This window comes from Drosophila obscura, unplaced genomic scaffold, assembly GCF_018151105.1.
Source record: "Drosophila obscura isolate BZ-5 IFL unplaced genomic scaffold, ASM1815110v1 contig_186, whole genome shotgun sequence".
NCBI lineage: Eukaryota > Metazoa > Arthropoda > Insecta > Diptera > Drosophilidae > Drosophila > Drosophila obscura.
Window position 1 is genome coordinate 5204030 of NW_024542774.1, and position 16529 is coordinate 5220558.

A 16529-nucleotide genomic window follows, 5' to 3' on the forward strand; every position below is an offset into this window, starting at 1 on the left:
AACTGGGTGTTTGCTCGTCTATGGGCCATGTCGATAGGTTTTTAGTGTATTTTAAAATAACTTGGGAGTTGAAATTAATTTAATTTAATTTACATTTAATAGAGTAATAAAATAAATATTCTCTCCCACATTTATACATTTCATCAAGTAATGATATCTGGCGATTTTCCTGATTTTGTTTAAACAAAAATGAACATTGAAAATGCACTTTCATCCACTGAAGTTCCATTACTAATTGAAACTCTTTTAATATTTTATTATTTGTTTATCCAACAATTATTTACTGATATAAATCTGGTTTATTTTGTGATTAAAAATTCGGAATTTCCATTTGCGTTTGGTAAATGTTTACATTTTTCATGAAAAATCAAACAGAATTTCCACTCACATTTCTCAAACTCTTTGCACTCAATCGCTCTCTCCTGGCGGCACACTGGCGCCAGTTGGCACCGCGGCGGCTACAAATATAACTACAAACAGCGCGAGAGAGCGTGAGAGAGAGTGAGTGAAATGCAGAGCCGAAGCAACCCCGAACACGAACACGAGCACGAGCACATGCGTCCCAACATCGGGCGAAATCCACTCGTTTTTCGTACCAACTTGCACTCGCTTGAAACCGGAAAGTGAGTCTCTCCCCCTCTCTCGGATGCGTTGGACTCTTTTCGTTTGCTCTCGGCTCTCGGCTCTCCATCGCTCTGTCGCTCTTTTGCTTCTATCAATGTTTCGGCCAATGCTTCAAGTGTAAAAAAGTCTACGCTAGAAATGAACACGTTCATTCATGTCCGAATTCTCGCCGAGGCAAGGTCGTTACACGCGCTTCTGAACTTTTGAACTGCGCGGTTGCTGCCGCGCGTCGTCAACGAAACGTACGGACACCGTGGTGTGGCTTGGTGTGGCCAAACGCCCAAACGCCCAAAATTCAATTCAATTTAATTCGAAAAAATTACCCAAAAATGAGAAACAGCATTTAAGAGCAGTGCCAGTGAGATTGAATAATTTAATAGGAATACGAAAACCAAAACGAATAGAAATACCCAAAAAATATACATACATGTGTGCCAGAGAAATGTGCGATTAGTGAAACAAAACAACCAGTGAAAAACCAGTAGAGAAAAACCAGAGAAAACCCACAAACCAAAACCCAAAACCCCCCCCCAACTAAAATGTCAATTCGCGTGTGAGAACCAGAGAATCGCAAACTAATCGCTAGAACATCTGAGAGGTTCTGGTTCCCTGTGCCCCCAAGAAATAACCAGAAGAGCAGAGAGCCGGAATGGAATTCCCGACGCTGCTGCTCCTGGTGAGCGTGCTGCTGCTGCTGGGTGGAGCCTCCGATCGGAGCTGCAGCTGCCTGGCAGCCCTGGTGCCCAAGGAGAGCGGCGACAGCTCTGCCAGCGCGATGCTGGGCGGAGGCGCTGGCTCCGCATCCGTCTCGCTATCGGGCGACTACTCATCGCTGCTGTCGGCCGCCGTGCCAGCCGCAACCGCCGCCGAATCCTCGCCAGCCGCGCCCCCCCACAGCGGGCCGAGCAACCAGTGCTCGTGGACATACAACGGCACCAGCTCCGTGCACTGCGCCCTGCGTCTGATCGAGCGCCAGCCGGGACTGGATCTGCAGGGAGCCGATGGCAGCAGCCAGCTGACGATCCAGTGCAGCGACGTCTACCTCTTCGAGTCCACGCTGCCGGTGGCGGTGTTCGCCCGCCTGCAGACGCTGGAGACGCTGCGCCTGGAGGCATGCAAGCTGCTGCAGCTGCCCAACAACGCCTTCGAGGGCCTGGGCACGCTCAAGACGCTGCGTCTGAGCAGCCACAACGCCGAATGGGGTCCGGCCAGGACGCTGGAGCTCTATCCGGACTCGCTGAACGGCCTGAAGCAGCTCACGGAGCTGGACATGAGTGACAACAACCTGAGGGCCCTGCCCGCGGGCTTCCTCTGCCCCGTGGGCAACCTGCAGTCGCTGAATCTGACCCGCAACCGGATCCGCACCGCCGAGCAGCTGGGATTCGCGGACATGAACTGCAGCGGGGGCAGCGAGTTGCAGCTGCTGGACGCCAGCCACAACGAGCTGCGCTCCGTCACCGAGAGCTGGGGCATCTCCCGGCTGCGTCGCCTGCAGCACCTCAACCTGCAGCACAACAACATATCGGAGCTGTCGGGGGAGGCGCTGGCGGGACTCGCCTCGCTGCGTATCGTCAACCTGAGCAACAACCACCTGGAGACGCTGCCCGAGGGCCTGTTCGCCGGCTCCAAGGAGCTGCGCGAGATCCATCTGCAGCACAACGAGCTGTACGAGCTGCCCAAGGGGCTGTTCCATCGGCTGGAGCAGCTGCTGGTGGTGGACCTGTCCGGCAACCAGCTGACCTCCAATCACGTGGACAACACGACCTTTGCCGGCCTGATACGCCTCATAGTGCTCAACCTGGCGCACAACGCCCTCACCCGGATCGACTATCGCACCTTCAAGGAGCTGTACTTCCTGCAGATTCTGAATCTGCGCAACAACTCCATCGGCCACATCGAGGACAACGCCTTCCTGCCGCTCTACAACCTGCACACGTTGAACCTGGCCGAGAACCGCCTCCACACGCTGGACGACAAGCTCTTCAATGGGCTGTACGTGCTCTCGAAGCTCACCCTGAACAACAACCTGATCAGCGTGGTGGAGCAGGCCGTGTTCAAGAACTGCTCCGACCTGAAGGAGCTGGACCTCAGCTCCAATCAGCTGAACGAGGTGCCGCGCGCCCTCCAGGACCTGGCCATGCTGCGCACCCTCGACCTGGGCGAGAACCAGATCAGGACATTCGACAACCAGAGCTTCAAGAACCTGCACCAGCTGACGGGACTGCGACTGATCGACAACCAGATCGGCAACATTACGGTGGGCATGTTCCAGGACCTGCCACGGCTGAGCGTGCTCAATCTGGCCAAGAACCGCATCCAGAGCATCGAGCGGGGCTCCTTCGACAAGAACTTTGAGCTGGAGGCCATCCGGCTGGACAGGAACTTCCTGTCGGACATCAACGGGGTGTTCGCCACGCTGGTCTCGCTGCTCTGGCTGAATCTGTCCGAGAACCATCTGGTGTGGTTCGACTACGCGTTCATTCCGTCCAACCTCAAGTGGCTGGACATCCACGGCAACTACATCGAGGCGCTGGGCAACTACTACAAGCTGCAGGAGGAGATCCGGGTGAAGACGCTGGACGCCTCGCACAACCGCATCACGGAGATCGGCCCCATGTCCATACCGAACACCATCGAGCTGCTGTTCATCAACAACAACCTGATCGGCAATGTGCAGCCCAACGCCTTCGTCGACAAGGCCAATCTGGCCCGCGTCGACCTCTACGCGAATCAGCTGAGCAAGCTGCAGCTGCAGCAGCTGCGCGTGGCGCCCGTGGTGGCGCCCAAGGCCCTGCCCGAGTTCTATCTGGGCGGCAATCCCTTCCAGTGCGACTGCACCATGGACTGGCTGCAGCGGATCAACAACCTGACCACCCGGCAGCATCCGCGCGTGATGGACATGCCCAACATCGAGTGCGTGATGCCGCATGCACGCGGCGCTGCCGTGCGTCCGCTGAGTGCCCTGCGGCCGCAGGACTTCCTCTGCCGCTACGAGTCGCACTGCTTCGCGCTGTGCCACTGCTGCGACTTTGACGCGTGCGACTGCGAGATGACCTGCCCCCACAACTGCACCTGCTACCACGACCAGATCTGGTCCACCAACGTGGTCGATTGCGGGGGCCAGCAGACCATGGAGCTGCCGCGTCGCGTCCCCATGGACTCGAGCATCGTCTACCTGGACGGCAACAACTTCCCGGTGCTCAAGAATCACGCCTTCATCGGTAGGAAGAACCTCAAGGCGCTGTACGTGAACGGCAGCCAGGTGGCGGCCATCCAGAACCGCACCTTCGCCAGCCTGACCTCGTTGCAGATCCTCCAGCTGGCGGACAACCGGCTGCAGACGCTGCACGGCTACGAGTTCGAGCAGCTGTCCTCGCTGCGGGAGCTCTACCTGCAGAACAACCTGCTGGCCACCATTGAGAACGCCACCCTGTCGCCGCTGGTCTCGCTGGAGCTGCTGCGCATCGATGGCAACCGGCTGGTCACCCTGCCCGTCTGGCAGCTGCACGCCACCCACTTTGGCAGGCGCCTGCGGTCCATAGCCCTGGGACGCAACCAGTGGACCTGTCGCTGCCAGTTCCTCCAGGCCCTCACCTCCTACGTGGCGGAGAACGCGCTGATTGTGCAGGACGCGCAGGACATTTACTGCATGGCGACGCCCAACACGCCTGGCTACGACGCTGCCGCCTACGACAGCAGCTCCGCCGAGGGTGCCCTGCAGAAGCGGGAGCTGGACTTCAATTCGACGGGCGCCGCCTGCACGGACTACTACTCGGGCGGATCGATGCTGCAGCACGGCATACCCGAGTCGTACATTCCGCTCCTGGCCGCCGCCCTGGCCCTGGTCTTTCTGCTGGTCGTCATCATCATCGTGTTCATCTTCCGGGAGTCGCTGCGCATCTGGCTGTTCGCCCACTACGGCGTCCGTGTGTTCGGGCCACGCTGCGAGGAGTCCGAGAAGCTCTACGACGCCGTGCTGCTGCACTCGGCCAAGGACTCGGAGTTCGTGTGCCAGCATCTGGCCTCCGAGCTGGAGACGGGTCGTCCGCCGCTGCGTGTCTGCCTGCAGCACCGCGACCTCGCCCACGATGCCACCCACTACCAGCTGCTGGAGGCGACGCGTGTCTCCCGCCGTGTGGTGATCCTGCTGACCCGCAACTTCCTGCAGACGGAGTGGTCGCGCTGCGAGCTGCGCCGCTCGGTGCACGACGCCCTCCGGGGACGGCCACAGAAGCTGGTGATCATTGAGGAGCCGGAGGTGGCCTTCGAGGCGGAGAGCGACATCGAGCTGCTGCCCTACCTGAAGACCTCGGCCGTGCACCGCATCCGGCGCTCGGACCGCCACTTCTGGGAGAAGCTGCGCTACGCCCTGCCCGTCGACTACCCCACCTATCGCGGCAACAACTACACGCTGGACCACAACCACGAGCGGGTCAAGCAGCCAGCCAGCCCAGGTCTGCTGTATCGCCAGGCACCGCCGCCCGCCTACTGCGGCCCGGCTGAGGGAGGCGTCCCCAGTGCCCCCACCACCGCCACCGCCACCGCCACAGCTACAGCTTCAGCCGAGCAGAACTATTCCACGGCCACCACTGCCACCCCCAGTCCGAGGCCCCAGCGACGCGGAGATCACCACGGAGGCGTCTCTGGCTCTGGGGCGGCCGCCGCCCCGCACGGCCACCACTTGCACGCCCAGTACTATCAGCATCACGGCATGCGGCCGCCCTCGGAGCACATCTACTCCAGCATCGACTCGGACTACTCGACGCTGGACAACGAGCAGCACATGCTGATGATGCCCGCTGGGCCCGGTGTCTCGTTGGAGGGTACCCCCAGGGCCCAGACCTGGCGCCCCAAGCAGCAGCAACAGCAGCAGCACAGCAGCATGCCTTGCAGTCTGGCCCCACCTCAGTGGGTCATGTGGCCACCATGGGCCCCAGTGGCAAGGCCTCTCCCCAACAGCAGCAGCAGCAGCAGCAGGCAGTCGGATCTGGCCAGCAGCAAGGTCCACATGTCCAGGCGTATCTCGTCTAGAGAGGAGCAGCACCAGCACCAGCAGCAGCAGCAGCAGCAGCAGGAGGTGGAGGAGATGCAGATGCAGATGGGGAGTAAGAGGACACAGAATGTGGCATTCTGGGAGAGTGACAGTGATTTCTTTAGGGACTGGTTCCTGTGCATAATTTTAATTACTAAAATATGTGCGAGTTAAGCTAAGAGATTAGAACGAGGGGAGCATGAGCACTGAGGAGTAGCCGGAGGAGGAGTAGCAGGAGGAGGAGTAGAAACTATCCAGAGATTTTAATGTTAGAGACCCATCCACATACCGAAAAACCCCCATCCCCCCGCCCCAAAAAAAAGCAAGCAGCAGGAAGCGCCTACAAATATTTTGTTTATCCAGTGTAAAGTCATTTTAGATGCACTAAACAAACAGACGAGTACTCGTAGACACAGGCACACAATGCGCACAGATACAGCAACAAGATACAGCCACACGATACAGCCACAAGATACAGCTACCAAGATACAGCTACCAAGATACAGATGCATTTAGAAGCAAAGCAGAGCCAAGCAGGGAGGGTGATTGTGAGTGTGAGTGTGAGTGTGTGAGGGGGTGAAACTATGTTAGCACAATGCCATTTCAAAGTTTCCAAAGTTTGCCACAGCAAAAGGAAGTTTTCCCCTCACACACACACACATGCCGCACACTGCTGCCCGGGCTTTCATTTGCTTAGCGCTGCGAATGGCTCTGGAGAATTTCGGATAACTTTTTAATATGGTTTTAATCAGTTGGACCGAACTATTTGGCAGCCGAGGCACAGAGATTCATGCTCTTGGCTGAACTTTGCAGATCCCCTTTGAAGGCTTTAGACGTAAATTGATTGTTCCGAAAAGTGGCCTGGCTCTCTGCTCTCGCAGTACGAGTAGGTAGTATCTTGCGTATCCATTTTGTAAATATATCTCCACTACCATAAACAGCATTCATAGTTATTTAAATACCGATAGATATACATACATAAATACAGGCTCGATGCATTTTGCAGATATGTAACCGTAACCGTAACCGTAACCATATAGCAATAATTCAGTAACCACATTTGAGTGCACAGTCAGTTACATATTGTATATCGTACGTACGAATAATGCACAGCAGGAGGAGCCTGCTCCATGCAGGAAGGCTCAGAGAGGGTCAGAGATCAGATCGGTAGATGGAATCGGTGTGGTTGCATGTGTATAAAGCATTCATAATTACTTAGCTAGCAAACCGAAAGGAGTCGGACTCATGAATCTCGAGTGGTTAACTACAAAATATGTACCAACAGGCAGACAGGCAGACAGACAGACACACAGACACACAAGCTCATTTTAAACACTACGCTTACCAAACTAACGATAATTGTAATGAAACTTTTGCATACTAGTATGAGATGAGATGAGATGAGAATGCTCCATGCTCCATGGCGTATACACAATATGCATAGCTAATGACTAGCAAACCTAAATACATACATAACATAAATACATACATACATACATAGAGAGATGCATCACATACATATGATGTATGTATGTGCAGATATACATATATAGTATATACCCAGTATGTATTATTCAGTGAATATATATAAATGTGCGTGACTGTGTAAAGTAAAACTGATATTAGCGAACTGCATGAGGTTCGCTCTCTATATACATATACATATATACCATATACACATACGATATATACATATATGTATGTGTCTATCTATATATTATCCGAGTAAATGTTTAACAGCTGCCTAAAAAGTATATACATACACATATATGTGCATTTATTTCCGATTGCAAAACTCGCCGACTCGTCATTAGTTAAGCAAAATAAATCAGTTGAAAACTATCGCCAGTCCTTAGGAGTACTTACATACGTACATATGCACATGTGGAACGGAACCGATCGATTTAAGGACACAAAACACTTGTACCAGTATGAAGAAAGCCCAAAACTGTTATTTATTTTTATCATTTTGTAATATATACCGCATTAAGTTATAGGTTTAGTTCTCTAAGACGACGATGAATGATGGCGCGCTCTATGATAATGTATAACCTTTGGATAATTCAATTTTGTGAATAATAACTATTTATATACTATATATATATATATGTATACATATGTCTAAATCTATGTACGATTACCAACAACAACAAAACAAAGATATTTTTCCGTTTCGCCAGCGAACAATGCAAATGAAATGAACAACCTTTTTAAAACAAAACAACTCTTGACTTTTGCTATCGTACTTATTGGACTATTGGGCCATGTTATGTGGTGCTATGGAATGGGGTTCGGTTCTCTATTTTCAGGCTCTGGCTCTTTGCTAATTTAATTCATCATGCACATGAGTTGCTGTTTTGTAATCCTCACGCATTGTCCGGGGGAGCCAGGAGAGACGGCGGTCGACGGTTGTTGGTCGTCGGTCGTCGGTCGGCGGCCTGTCAAAGTCAACCGAGCAAACGTAGCTCAGATACAAGCCGACAGAGTGATAAATCATTTTTTGTTTTTCTATACAGCTTGCACACATAGAGATACATGCCTGAGAGCACTCTCGTGTGTCTGTTTGTGTGTGTATATAAACCAAAATACAAATGCGCATCGCGTTGCAGAGGCAACCCCCCCCACAGTCAGTGAATCCATCCATCCATTCCGGCTGTCTATAGCGCCTCCACTCCATAATGGTGGCTGTGCGTCTGTCGTGTTTGTCTCTGGTTAAATGATGGCAGCGGCACGTCGCTGTATCCAATTGAAGGGTAACAGAAACACACTCTCCACATCTACCTAGTCGGAGTGGATTTCCATGATGGTTTTGGCATTTAGATATTTATGCCAAGCGGAGCTCAAGTGCCAAGTGCTACATTTCGGCCCAAAGTGATTGTGTGGCAGCCTAGAGAGCCCAGATGTAAATACAAAACACCAGAGCAGCTCGGTCTGCAGTGGGTTGGTTTTCCATTTCACCGGAATACATCCATTGCTCACATCAGTTGCATTTGATTTCGGTTAACATCCGGAGAGAGAGTGAAAAAAAAAACGAAACGATTGCATGTTTGTTGCTTGCCGTTCCCCTCCATCGCCAATGCCATCGACATCGATTCAAACCCCGAACCAGATCAACAACTGGCAAACTTTTTTAATTTGCTTTCATTGGGGTTTTCCCACTTCCACAGCACCCGCCCCCCCTACCGACACTAAAGCTTCTTCGCACTGTGCGTACAAGTTGTAACTAATAGAATTACAAACCCCCACAAAGAAAGAGTGCCAGCACACACACCCACATGGAACCCTTGGCCTGCAACATTGAAGGGCGGAGATATTGAATGCCTCAGACAAGCGCTGCTACTGCCACTGCCACTGCCACTGCACTGCAAAGGACGGGAGGGAGAGACTCAGAGAAATCGGAACCAATCTGGGAGAAAGCCCCAGTTGAGGAATTTTTTCTTTGGAAATTTCATTTAACAATTGCTTAATTGTTTGCAGATACGCATCTGTTGTTGAGCCACTTACATTCCAGCAGTGAGAAGAGACACTGACTGGGGTGGATTTTTAGCTACATTTTCTGGGCAAACTTCTCTCAAAATCAATAACTTAGGAAAATTAGCGAGCACTTTAAATCAATATTGTGAGGGGAGAATGTAGCTACGGGAAGATTCAGAGCAAGCAACCAGAACCATAGCCAGATATTTCATATTACTTTCGGGGCTCAGGCAAAACTGATCAAAATTCAATACGTGTTGCAAATATCGAATTTCCATCAAAAGCGAAACAAAAACAAAACAGTCATAAAAAACATTCGAGGGTGGCTGCTGGCTGCTGCCCTTCTCATACCAAAAACTGTACGTACACGTTCGAGGGTGGGGGTGCAAAAAAAAATATAGGATATATTCCGGAATACTCGTCTGTATACATACATATGTGTGTGTATGTGTAAGTGTGTGTGTACGTAGTACGTATAGGCATGGGACGGACTCGGCTCGCTTATTATGATAATAAATTTTTATGCTGCAAGAAATAAAAGAGAGTGCAGGAAAAAAATTAAATAAAAAAGTATCAGTCGCCCACACACACACACGCTACTGGGAGGTAGAGCGGCACCAGACGAGAGACAGAGAGAAGCTCAAAGTGAATTAAATTGAATTGAAAACTGTTCTCCAATAAAAGGGCCTGTTCAGGGGCAAGTTTAAATGCTTTAGTCGGACCCTACCCTACCCGATCCGGACCCGTACCCGTACCCAGTGGTCTTGGGCCTCGATGTCAGCACTTGCAATCAAATTATTTAAATGTAATAAAAAAGGTTCAGCAAAATATTTGCTTTGCCAGAGAAAAATACTTGACGAAAAGTTGCCAGAATCAAAATGTGGGCCAGTCATGGGCTCTGAACAGTTTGCCACTAAGACTCCTCAATGCTCAATGTCAGACTTCAGTCAGTCGAATGGCTGTGCAAATGTATATGTATCTACTATACAATATAGGTTATATATATACATATATATGTACAAGTCTTGCTATATTGTGTCATAGCATAGGCGAGTGGAGAAAATCGTTTTTCGTCACGTTCCTCTCGGCAGAGCGCACAGAAATAGGCAAATAAATCTGTGCGGGCAACGGGAAAAAGTGAAATGAAATGCTTGGTCAGGTTTTCCATGTACTATAATATATATGGGTGTATATACATATATATGTATATATAAAAATAACAATTTTCATTCTCTAGCCGATAAACAACGGCGCAAAGGTGATAAGTTCATTTTGACAGCTTGCAAATCAAAGTGTCTCTCTTGGTTTTTTTTTTTTTTTATTATTATTTTTCTGTTTTCACTTTTACATTTGGGAAAATCAATTTGGGACAGACAATGATTGAGGTTCTTGCGTGGGCTTTTCCCATCAAATGTTGCCAGTTTCATGCTTTAAATATCCTGTCCATCAGCCTTGAGTTCTTAGCAAACAATTCCGCAGTCAGGGTGTAATTCATAGTTTGGAATTCGAAAAAAGAGACAAATACTCCAACCAGTTATTCAAGTTAATTCTCTGTGGTAAGAGCTCTATGTAGGTCCATTCCCCAAAATGAGATACTTTATGCTTCCCTATCCTCGGGCATAGCTGTTGTGTTTCTAATGAGCTTTATAATGTGGCCACAACGCCAGTGTCACAAGTGCCAGCAAACGAATTACTCCGGCAGCTGGAAGGATGTCCTCTGAGTCCTCCACAAGCCACTCCACACTCCACACGTTCATGGATGTGTATTGTGCAGCTCTCTGTATGTTTGTCATAATTTCACGTCCATTGTCAGGGCTTATTCAGCGTCGCATTCAGCATGGCGGAAGATGGGAAGACGTGAAGCCGGGCATGAGAACATGACTGCGACTGTAAGGGACGGGGAGTGCACGCTGTGTCCTGGTTGGTGCGTCTCCTGTTTGCTGTTGCTGTTGTTGTTGTTGTTGTTGTTGTTGTTTAGATTGTCGTTGCCCCTCCTCGGCGTAATTATTTGCTTTGGCTTTCGGGGTTCATTTACGGAGTACTCCACCAAAAAGAAAATACCCTAAAGAAGCGACACACGGATGCGGCACACAGATACTCGTACTCGTACATAGTTTTGCATATGTATGCGGCCGCGGCTTGTCAGGACTGTGCCGCCGTGTCTGTGTGTTGTTTTTGCCTTTGCCTTTCGCTGGTATGTATCTTTGTTTGTGCACATGTGTTTTAATTTCTGTTTGTTGTTTTTAACGGCAACAATAAAAAACTGTTACACTCGTGTCACCGCCGCTCGGAGTCCGCACTCTGCTGCCTGCTCCCTTGCCATCCTCTGGTGGCCCTCTTCGGTGTGGGGTTCAAGCAATTACAAATTATGGCCCAGTCCTTGTGCGCCCCAGTTCCCGTTGCCGCTTAGGGTTACCTTTTTTAATTGTTTTTCCAGTGTTGGATTTCCCTGGCGTTGTGGGCGGTGCAAAGGGTTTGCAGTCGGACTTCGGTTGGGGATTGTGGCACTGCTGCTTTATGTGGGAATCCCTAATTATGAAACATAGCCGAAACTACTATTTATCTTGCTTTAGTATCTCGGGTCCTGCGACCGGAGGGTTCGCCTCCCGCCAAAGAACACCAAACCGAACCCGAATCCGACCCCGAACCCAGGCGAAAAAAATCAATAAACTCCTTTGGAAAGCTTTAAAGTCAGGCTGCAGGGCGGCCACAACGCAACTCCACATGGATGTGCTCTGTCATTGGGCCGCACCGCGTAGCTGAATTCTGGCAGGCAAGGAAGGGCATGGAGACATACACACACAAAAAAAAGCAAGCAAGAAACAGGTTTAATGAGCCGGCTGCTACGGTTGATGGAGATCTTGCACGCAATGTCCAGACGAGGACGACACCCAACATGTCCTTTGCTTATTAAATGTCGTGAGCAAGTGTTGAAGTTGCCCCCAAGACCAGGGGTCCGTGGGCAAGGGCGAGCCGAGAATGCAGTACACAAGAGGCGGGTAAAACGCAGACCAAGCAAAGTCAGGATAGCGACACACGCACACAGCTACACTCGGACTGGGCAGAGCAGAGCAGACGGAGCGAGAGCGGGAGCGGGAGCAGCAGCAGGAGCAGGATATTAAGGACACTGCCAAGGAGGAGGGCATAAAAAGCTACGACTCGGTCACGACCAATAAGATGGAAGACAATTCAATTGAAAAAAATCAACGATCGATAATCTTTACCACTGACCGCACACACACGCTCCGGCCAAGTCGAAGTGGAAGTGGACTTGGTGCCGTCCAGCCAGTCCAGCCGTCAGCCAGAGAGTCAGTTGGCCAAGCCATCCAAGCTATCAGCCAGCCAGGCATCAGCCAGCCAGGCATCAGCCATACAGCCATCCAGGCACACTCCTGCTGCTGCCTTAAAGACTTCAACACTAAGCTGCCAGTGCTCCAGTTCCTTTAATTCTCTTTCATCCTCACATGTTGTACCCCGTACTTGTGTATTCGTGCACATGTACCTTTGTAGCAGGCAGTGGAAACCCTATATTTAGCCTACTTGCATATATTTTATCCATACATAGCCCATAGGAAGAAGATTTGCTGTGGCTTTGCTCCTGCACCTGTAGATCAAATTGTGTGGCATGGATCGCTGCCCATTAACGGGTATCTTGCAGTCGGAATTTCGAGTGTAGCGTCCGTACTTGTTTCCTTTTCTATTTACATGTTTATCGGGGAGTCCCAATCCGTTTTCTACTTCTTCTGTGCGTCTGCAGCTCGGGCTTTTTGTGTGCTTTTTAATTCGCTTTACTCCGTTCTCCAAGGAGCCCCGAGCACTGTGTGCGAAAGGAAGTGGAAAGAAGATTTCTGCTTTCTTAATTTTGTTTGACTTTAGCTAAAGTTTAATGATGGACTTACATGCTGCCTGACAAAGGGTAAAGATGAGAAGAGAACGGACGGAAGGAAGGGGAAGTGAGAAAACAGAAGAGGCCAGACCCAGAGAGCGAGAGAGAGCGAGAGATGAGCCAATGCTCTGGAGAGCGACTACTCCGAGTACTTTAGTAATCGACTGTAATCAATACGAGAGCCAAGAGGCTTAGCAGTGGCCAAGGATAATATGGTTGGACTCAAGAGGTAGCCTCTGGAGGCATCTCTGAGGAGCTAATCTCATCCCCCTGCCAAACTACACAAATCTCTTAGATACTTTCCAGTGCGAGTATCTGCAACCGGAATAATGAGAGCCATCTGCACTGCCGGAGGCGTACTCAACATACAAATACATGGGTACACACGTGCACTCTCGCTGCCCTCCCTCCCTGCCATTTTAAATAAACAAGGAAGTAATTAACATTTTTGGGGCAGTTCTTCAGTTTCTCGTCGTTGTTGTTACGAGAACTGTTCCTCGGCTCGTTTCCACTTCATTTGCTTTGCTTACTCAAATTTCGGGACCAGCCGACAGCCTATTTGCATGCAGCAAAACTTTTCCCCGCGTCTGCTTATTTTTTTCGGATTTTGTTTGTCCCAGTCCCAGCCCCGACCCCAGCCCAGCCCAGGCCCTGGGGCTGCACTTTATAAAGTGTTAATTTGCCCGAGCCCGAGCCCGAGACTGGCTCTCAACCCTCTCCCATGCGGTGGACTAGCGGACGAGCTGCCTGCTGCTGTTCCTCATTACGGTGTAAAACTTTGATTCGATTTCCGTTGCCGAGCCGTGTGACAACTGCTCCGAGGTCGAGTAGTGCCCCGTTATGTGCCGCTTAGATATTTATTAATACATTTTATTAGACGATAAAACCGTTTATGGGGCAAGCAAAACGTGTCTCCTCTAATCAAACATTTTATGTGGCACATTGGATACCTTCGCGGGTACCTGCGGCCCACACCCCCCGTGGGGCAGACTTTGTGTGTTGTTTGCTTGCTTGTATTAAAAATGCATAAACCCATAACCACATAATTAGTTTTTATAAGCGGAGAGCCCGGCCCGGAGCTAATTTTGCATGCGACCTGCCACAAATTCTACGATACGGATTCCCATTCGTATCGCCCTCCTCCCTGCTCCTGCCCCTGCCCCATCAGCCGCATAGTGTTTAACTATGCTTATTTTTATTTAAATAAAGCCCATAAATGTTTATATGGCCGGTGTGTTTGTGCGTCTGAACTAACTTTATGGGCCTCATAAAAAGTGGAGCATGGACTGCCTATGGCATAATCGGGGGTGCCGGTGCCTGCTCAAGAACCCGCTGCCTGCCCCTGCCTGTCAGTTCCATCCATCGTAGAGTATTGTATGGCCAGCATCAAATCGATTGAGCGATATGACAGATCCGCCAATGAAACAAGTTTCCGAGAGAGATCTAATCCAAGCATAGCTCAGACAACAAATTAACTTGACCAAAAAAAAAGCTGCCTGTCTGTCCCTCGGTCTCTGATTTCATAAAAAATTATATGTCAAACGAAAGAAAAAACGTTATAAAATCAGCACGCGTAGCCAAACCGTTTAAAATCGAATGCCAATCACAGATCCAGCCACAGCCACAGTCACAGCCACAGCTCAAGCCAAAATCTGAGAGTGAGACTGAGCGACGACTCCCCCACGGAGAAATTTATTAAGTTGCCGATAAGCATCTAGGGGCCAAGTCAGAGAAGCGACTTGACCATTGATTGATATGGCCGATACACAAAAATCTATACAGGCAGGCCCGTTCTGCGACCAGTTTGATTATCGCAGATGGGTTGTGTTATGGGTTATGGGCTCTTAATGGGCGAGATGAGCCCACAAAGCTGCGGCTTTGGCATCGACTTGGGTCATTGTTTGTTGGGGCTAATAATAGAGGTTAACTAAGCCAATGAAAACCACCGTTGGGCCAGCTGTGGCTGCGTGGAAAGTTTAAAGACCAAATATGAACGCAGTTATTAGTAAAGTTTTTTATTCCTTTTGGGGAGTGGGCCCAAAAGGGAAACGGCTAAAGTTTTTGTGTGCTAAGGAGGATGATGAATAGAAAGAAAACAATCTCTGATATCCGATGGTCCCACGACACATCTTTGGGTGAGAGCCACAGTGCAGGTATGGCTCGATAGTCCCATAGTGGTAGTAGTAGTAGTCCAATAGCTCCTTTCCCTTTCCGTGGATTTTTGGGTCACTTCCCAAAGGCCTTGACTGCAGATCTCCAACAATGAGGAACAATTAATATGCCCCATGCCCCTGCTCCATGCCATATCAGCACTGGAATCGCCAGCCCAGCCCGCATAACATACGGCATAAGGCATTCCAAATGATTTGATTTGCCGGACAGCTTCAATTAATTAAATCGCCTCACCTTGATCCGCAAATGAAGCGCTTTTTGTTGTCCACTATCTCCGCACATATCTAATTCAGCATAATGTGCATTATATTCGCTTATTTATTTCGGTTGCAGATGCAGAAACAAACCACAACATTTGTTCACCCATCGATGAGCTGCGATCACCTGCCCAGTGGCACAGTCGTTGCGGCTGCCGCTGCTTCATTTGTGAGTCAAAGTTGGAAATGTTGGCCTTTAATGGGCCCTCCGATTATTATGATGATGATTTGGGCGCTCTGATAAGACCTCTCGTAATGAGTAAACATTTTAGTATTGAAATTTTAATTAACTATTGCGCAATAAAAAATGCTAGAAAACGGCCTGGAAAGGAAAACAAAAAATTATGAAAATTATGCCCGAATTTCGGCTCTTAGCTTCAGTTTTCTTTCGGTTTGGTTTGGGTTTTATTGAAATTTATGCCCGGTGACAGTTGAACCCCCCCTTCGTGGGGGAAATTAACCCAAAGCTTGGCCATAAAATGCATTAAGCGTGTGGCTGCAACCCAACCCACCTAAAATACTCGCAGTCATATGCTCTTTCAGAATTTTTCTAATATTTTACGATTGCGTTTTTTATTGTCTCAACTGGGGAATGGAAATACCCGGCCCCGGGCCCAGCCCCAGCCACAGCCACAGCCCAGCTCGTTGATTGCACGGACCATGCAGGTTGGCATTTTATTAATGAGATTAATCAATTTTTGTTTTCTTCATTATGAGGACCACTTCGTTCTTTTCCATTCTATAATATTCTGCCCCTTTTCCAGTTGAGGATGGCTGCCTGGTCCCTGGCTCATTCATAGTGTAGTCTCTGTCTCCGTCTCTGGTGTCTAGTGTCTGGTATCTGGTGGCGTTTTTTACGAGGCCTTTCGCTCGGATCTTGATATTTATGTGGGAGTCTTTGGCATCGACGGGTGCGGAGCTGTTCGTTCAGCTGACGGCTTTTTACGATCTGTCAACGCAGCCCAACGTGTAGAATATATGAGCTCAATTGTCTTTTTTACGACTCCAGCTCATTTGCTTAGCAGCCCCTGCCCCAGCCCCAGCCCCCGCCTCTAGCCTCTACTCCACTGTGGCGCTGCCTGTC

General features: G+C 49.8%; 2 protein-coding genes across 9 annotated transcripts in view; one reads left to right on the plus strand and one right to left on the minus strand.

The window, feature by feature from the left end:
- LOC111079417 (odorant receptor 56a) overlaps positions 1-16529 on the minus strand; it is a 78645-nt gene that overhangs the window by 57593 nt on the left and 4523 nt on the right. Inside the window, exon 1 of one of the 8 annotated variants that reach the window (XM_041592770.1) lies at positions 15423-15547. The exons of the other annotated variants lie outside the window; for them this stretch is intronic. The gene's annotated coding sequence lies outside the window, so the exon portion shown is untranslated. Of the gene's footprint in view, positions 1-15422; positions 15548-16529 lie in introns of those variants that run through there. 8 annotated transcript variants of the gene reach the window in all.
- On the plus strand, positions 765-6940 carry LOC111080058 (toll-like receptor 7). The gene has a single exon (XM_041592765.1). The coding sequence runs from the start codon at positions 1274-1276 to the stop codon at positions 5828-5830; it is 4557 nt and encodes a 1518-aa protein (XP_041448699.1). The 5' UTR covers positions 765-1273; the 3' UTR covers positions 5831-6940.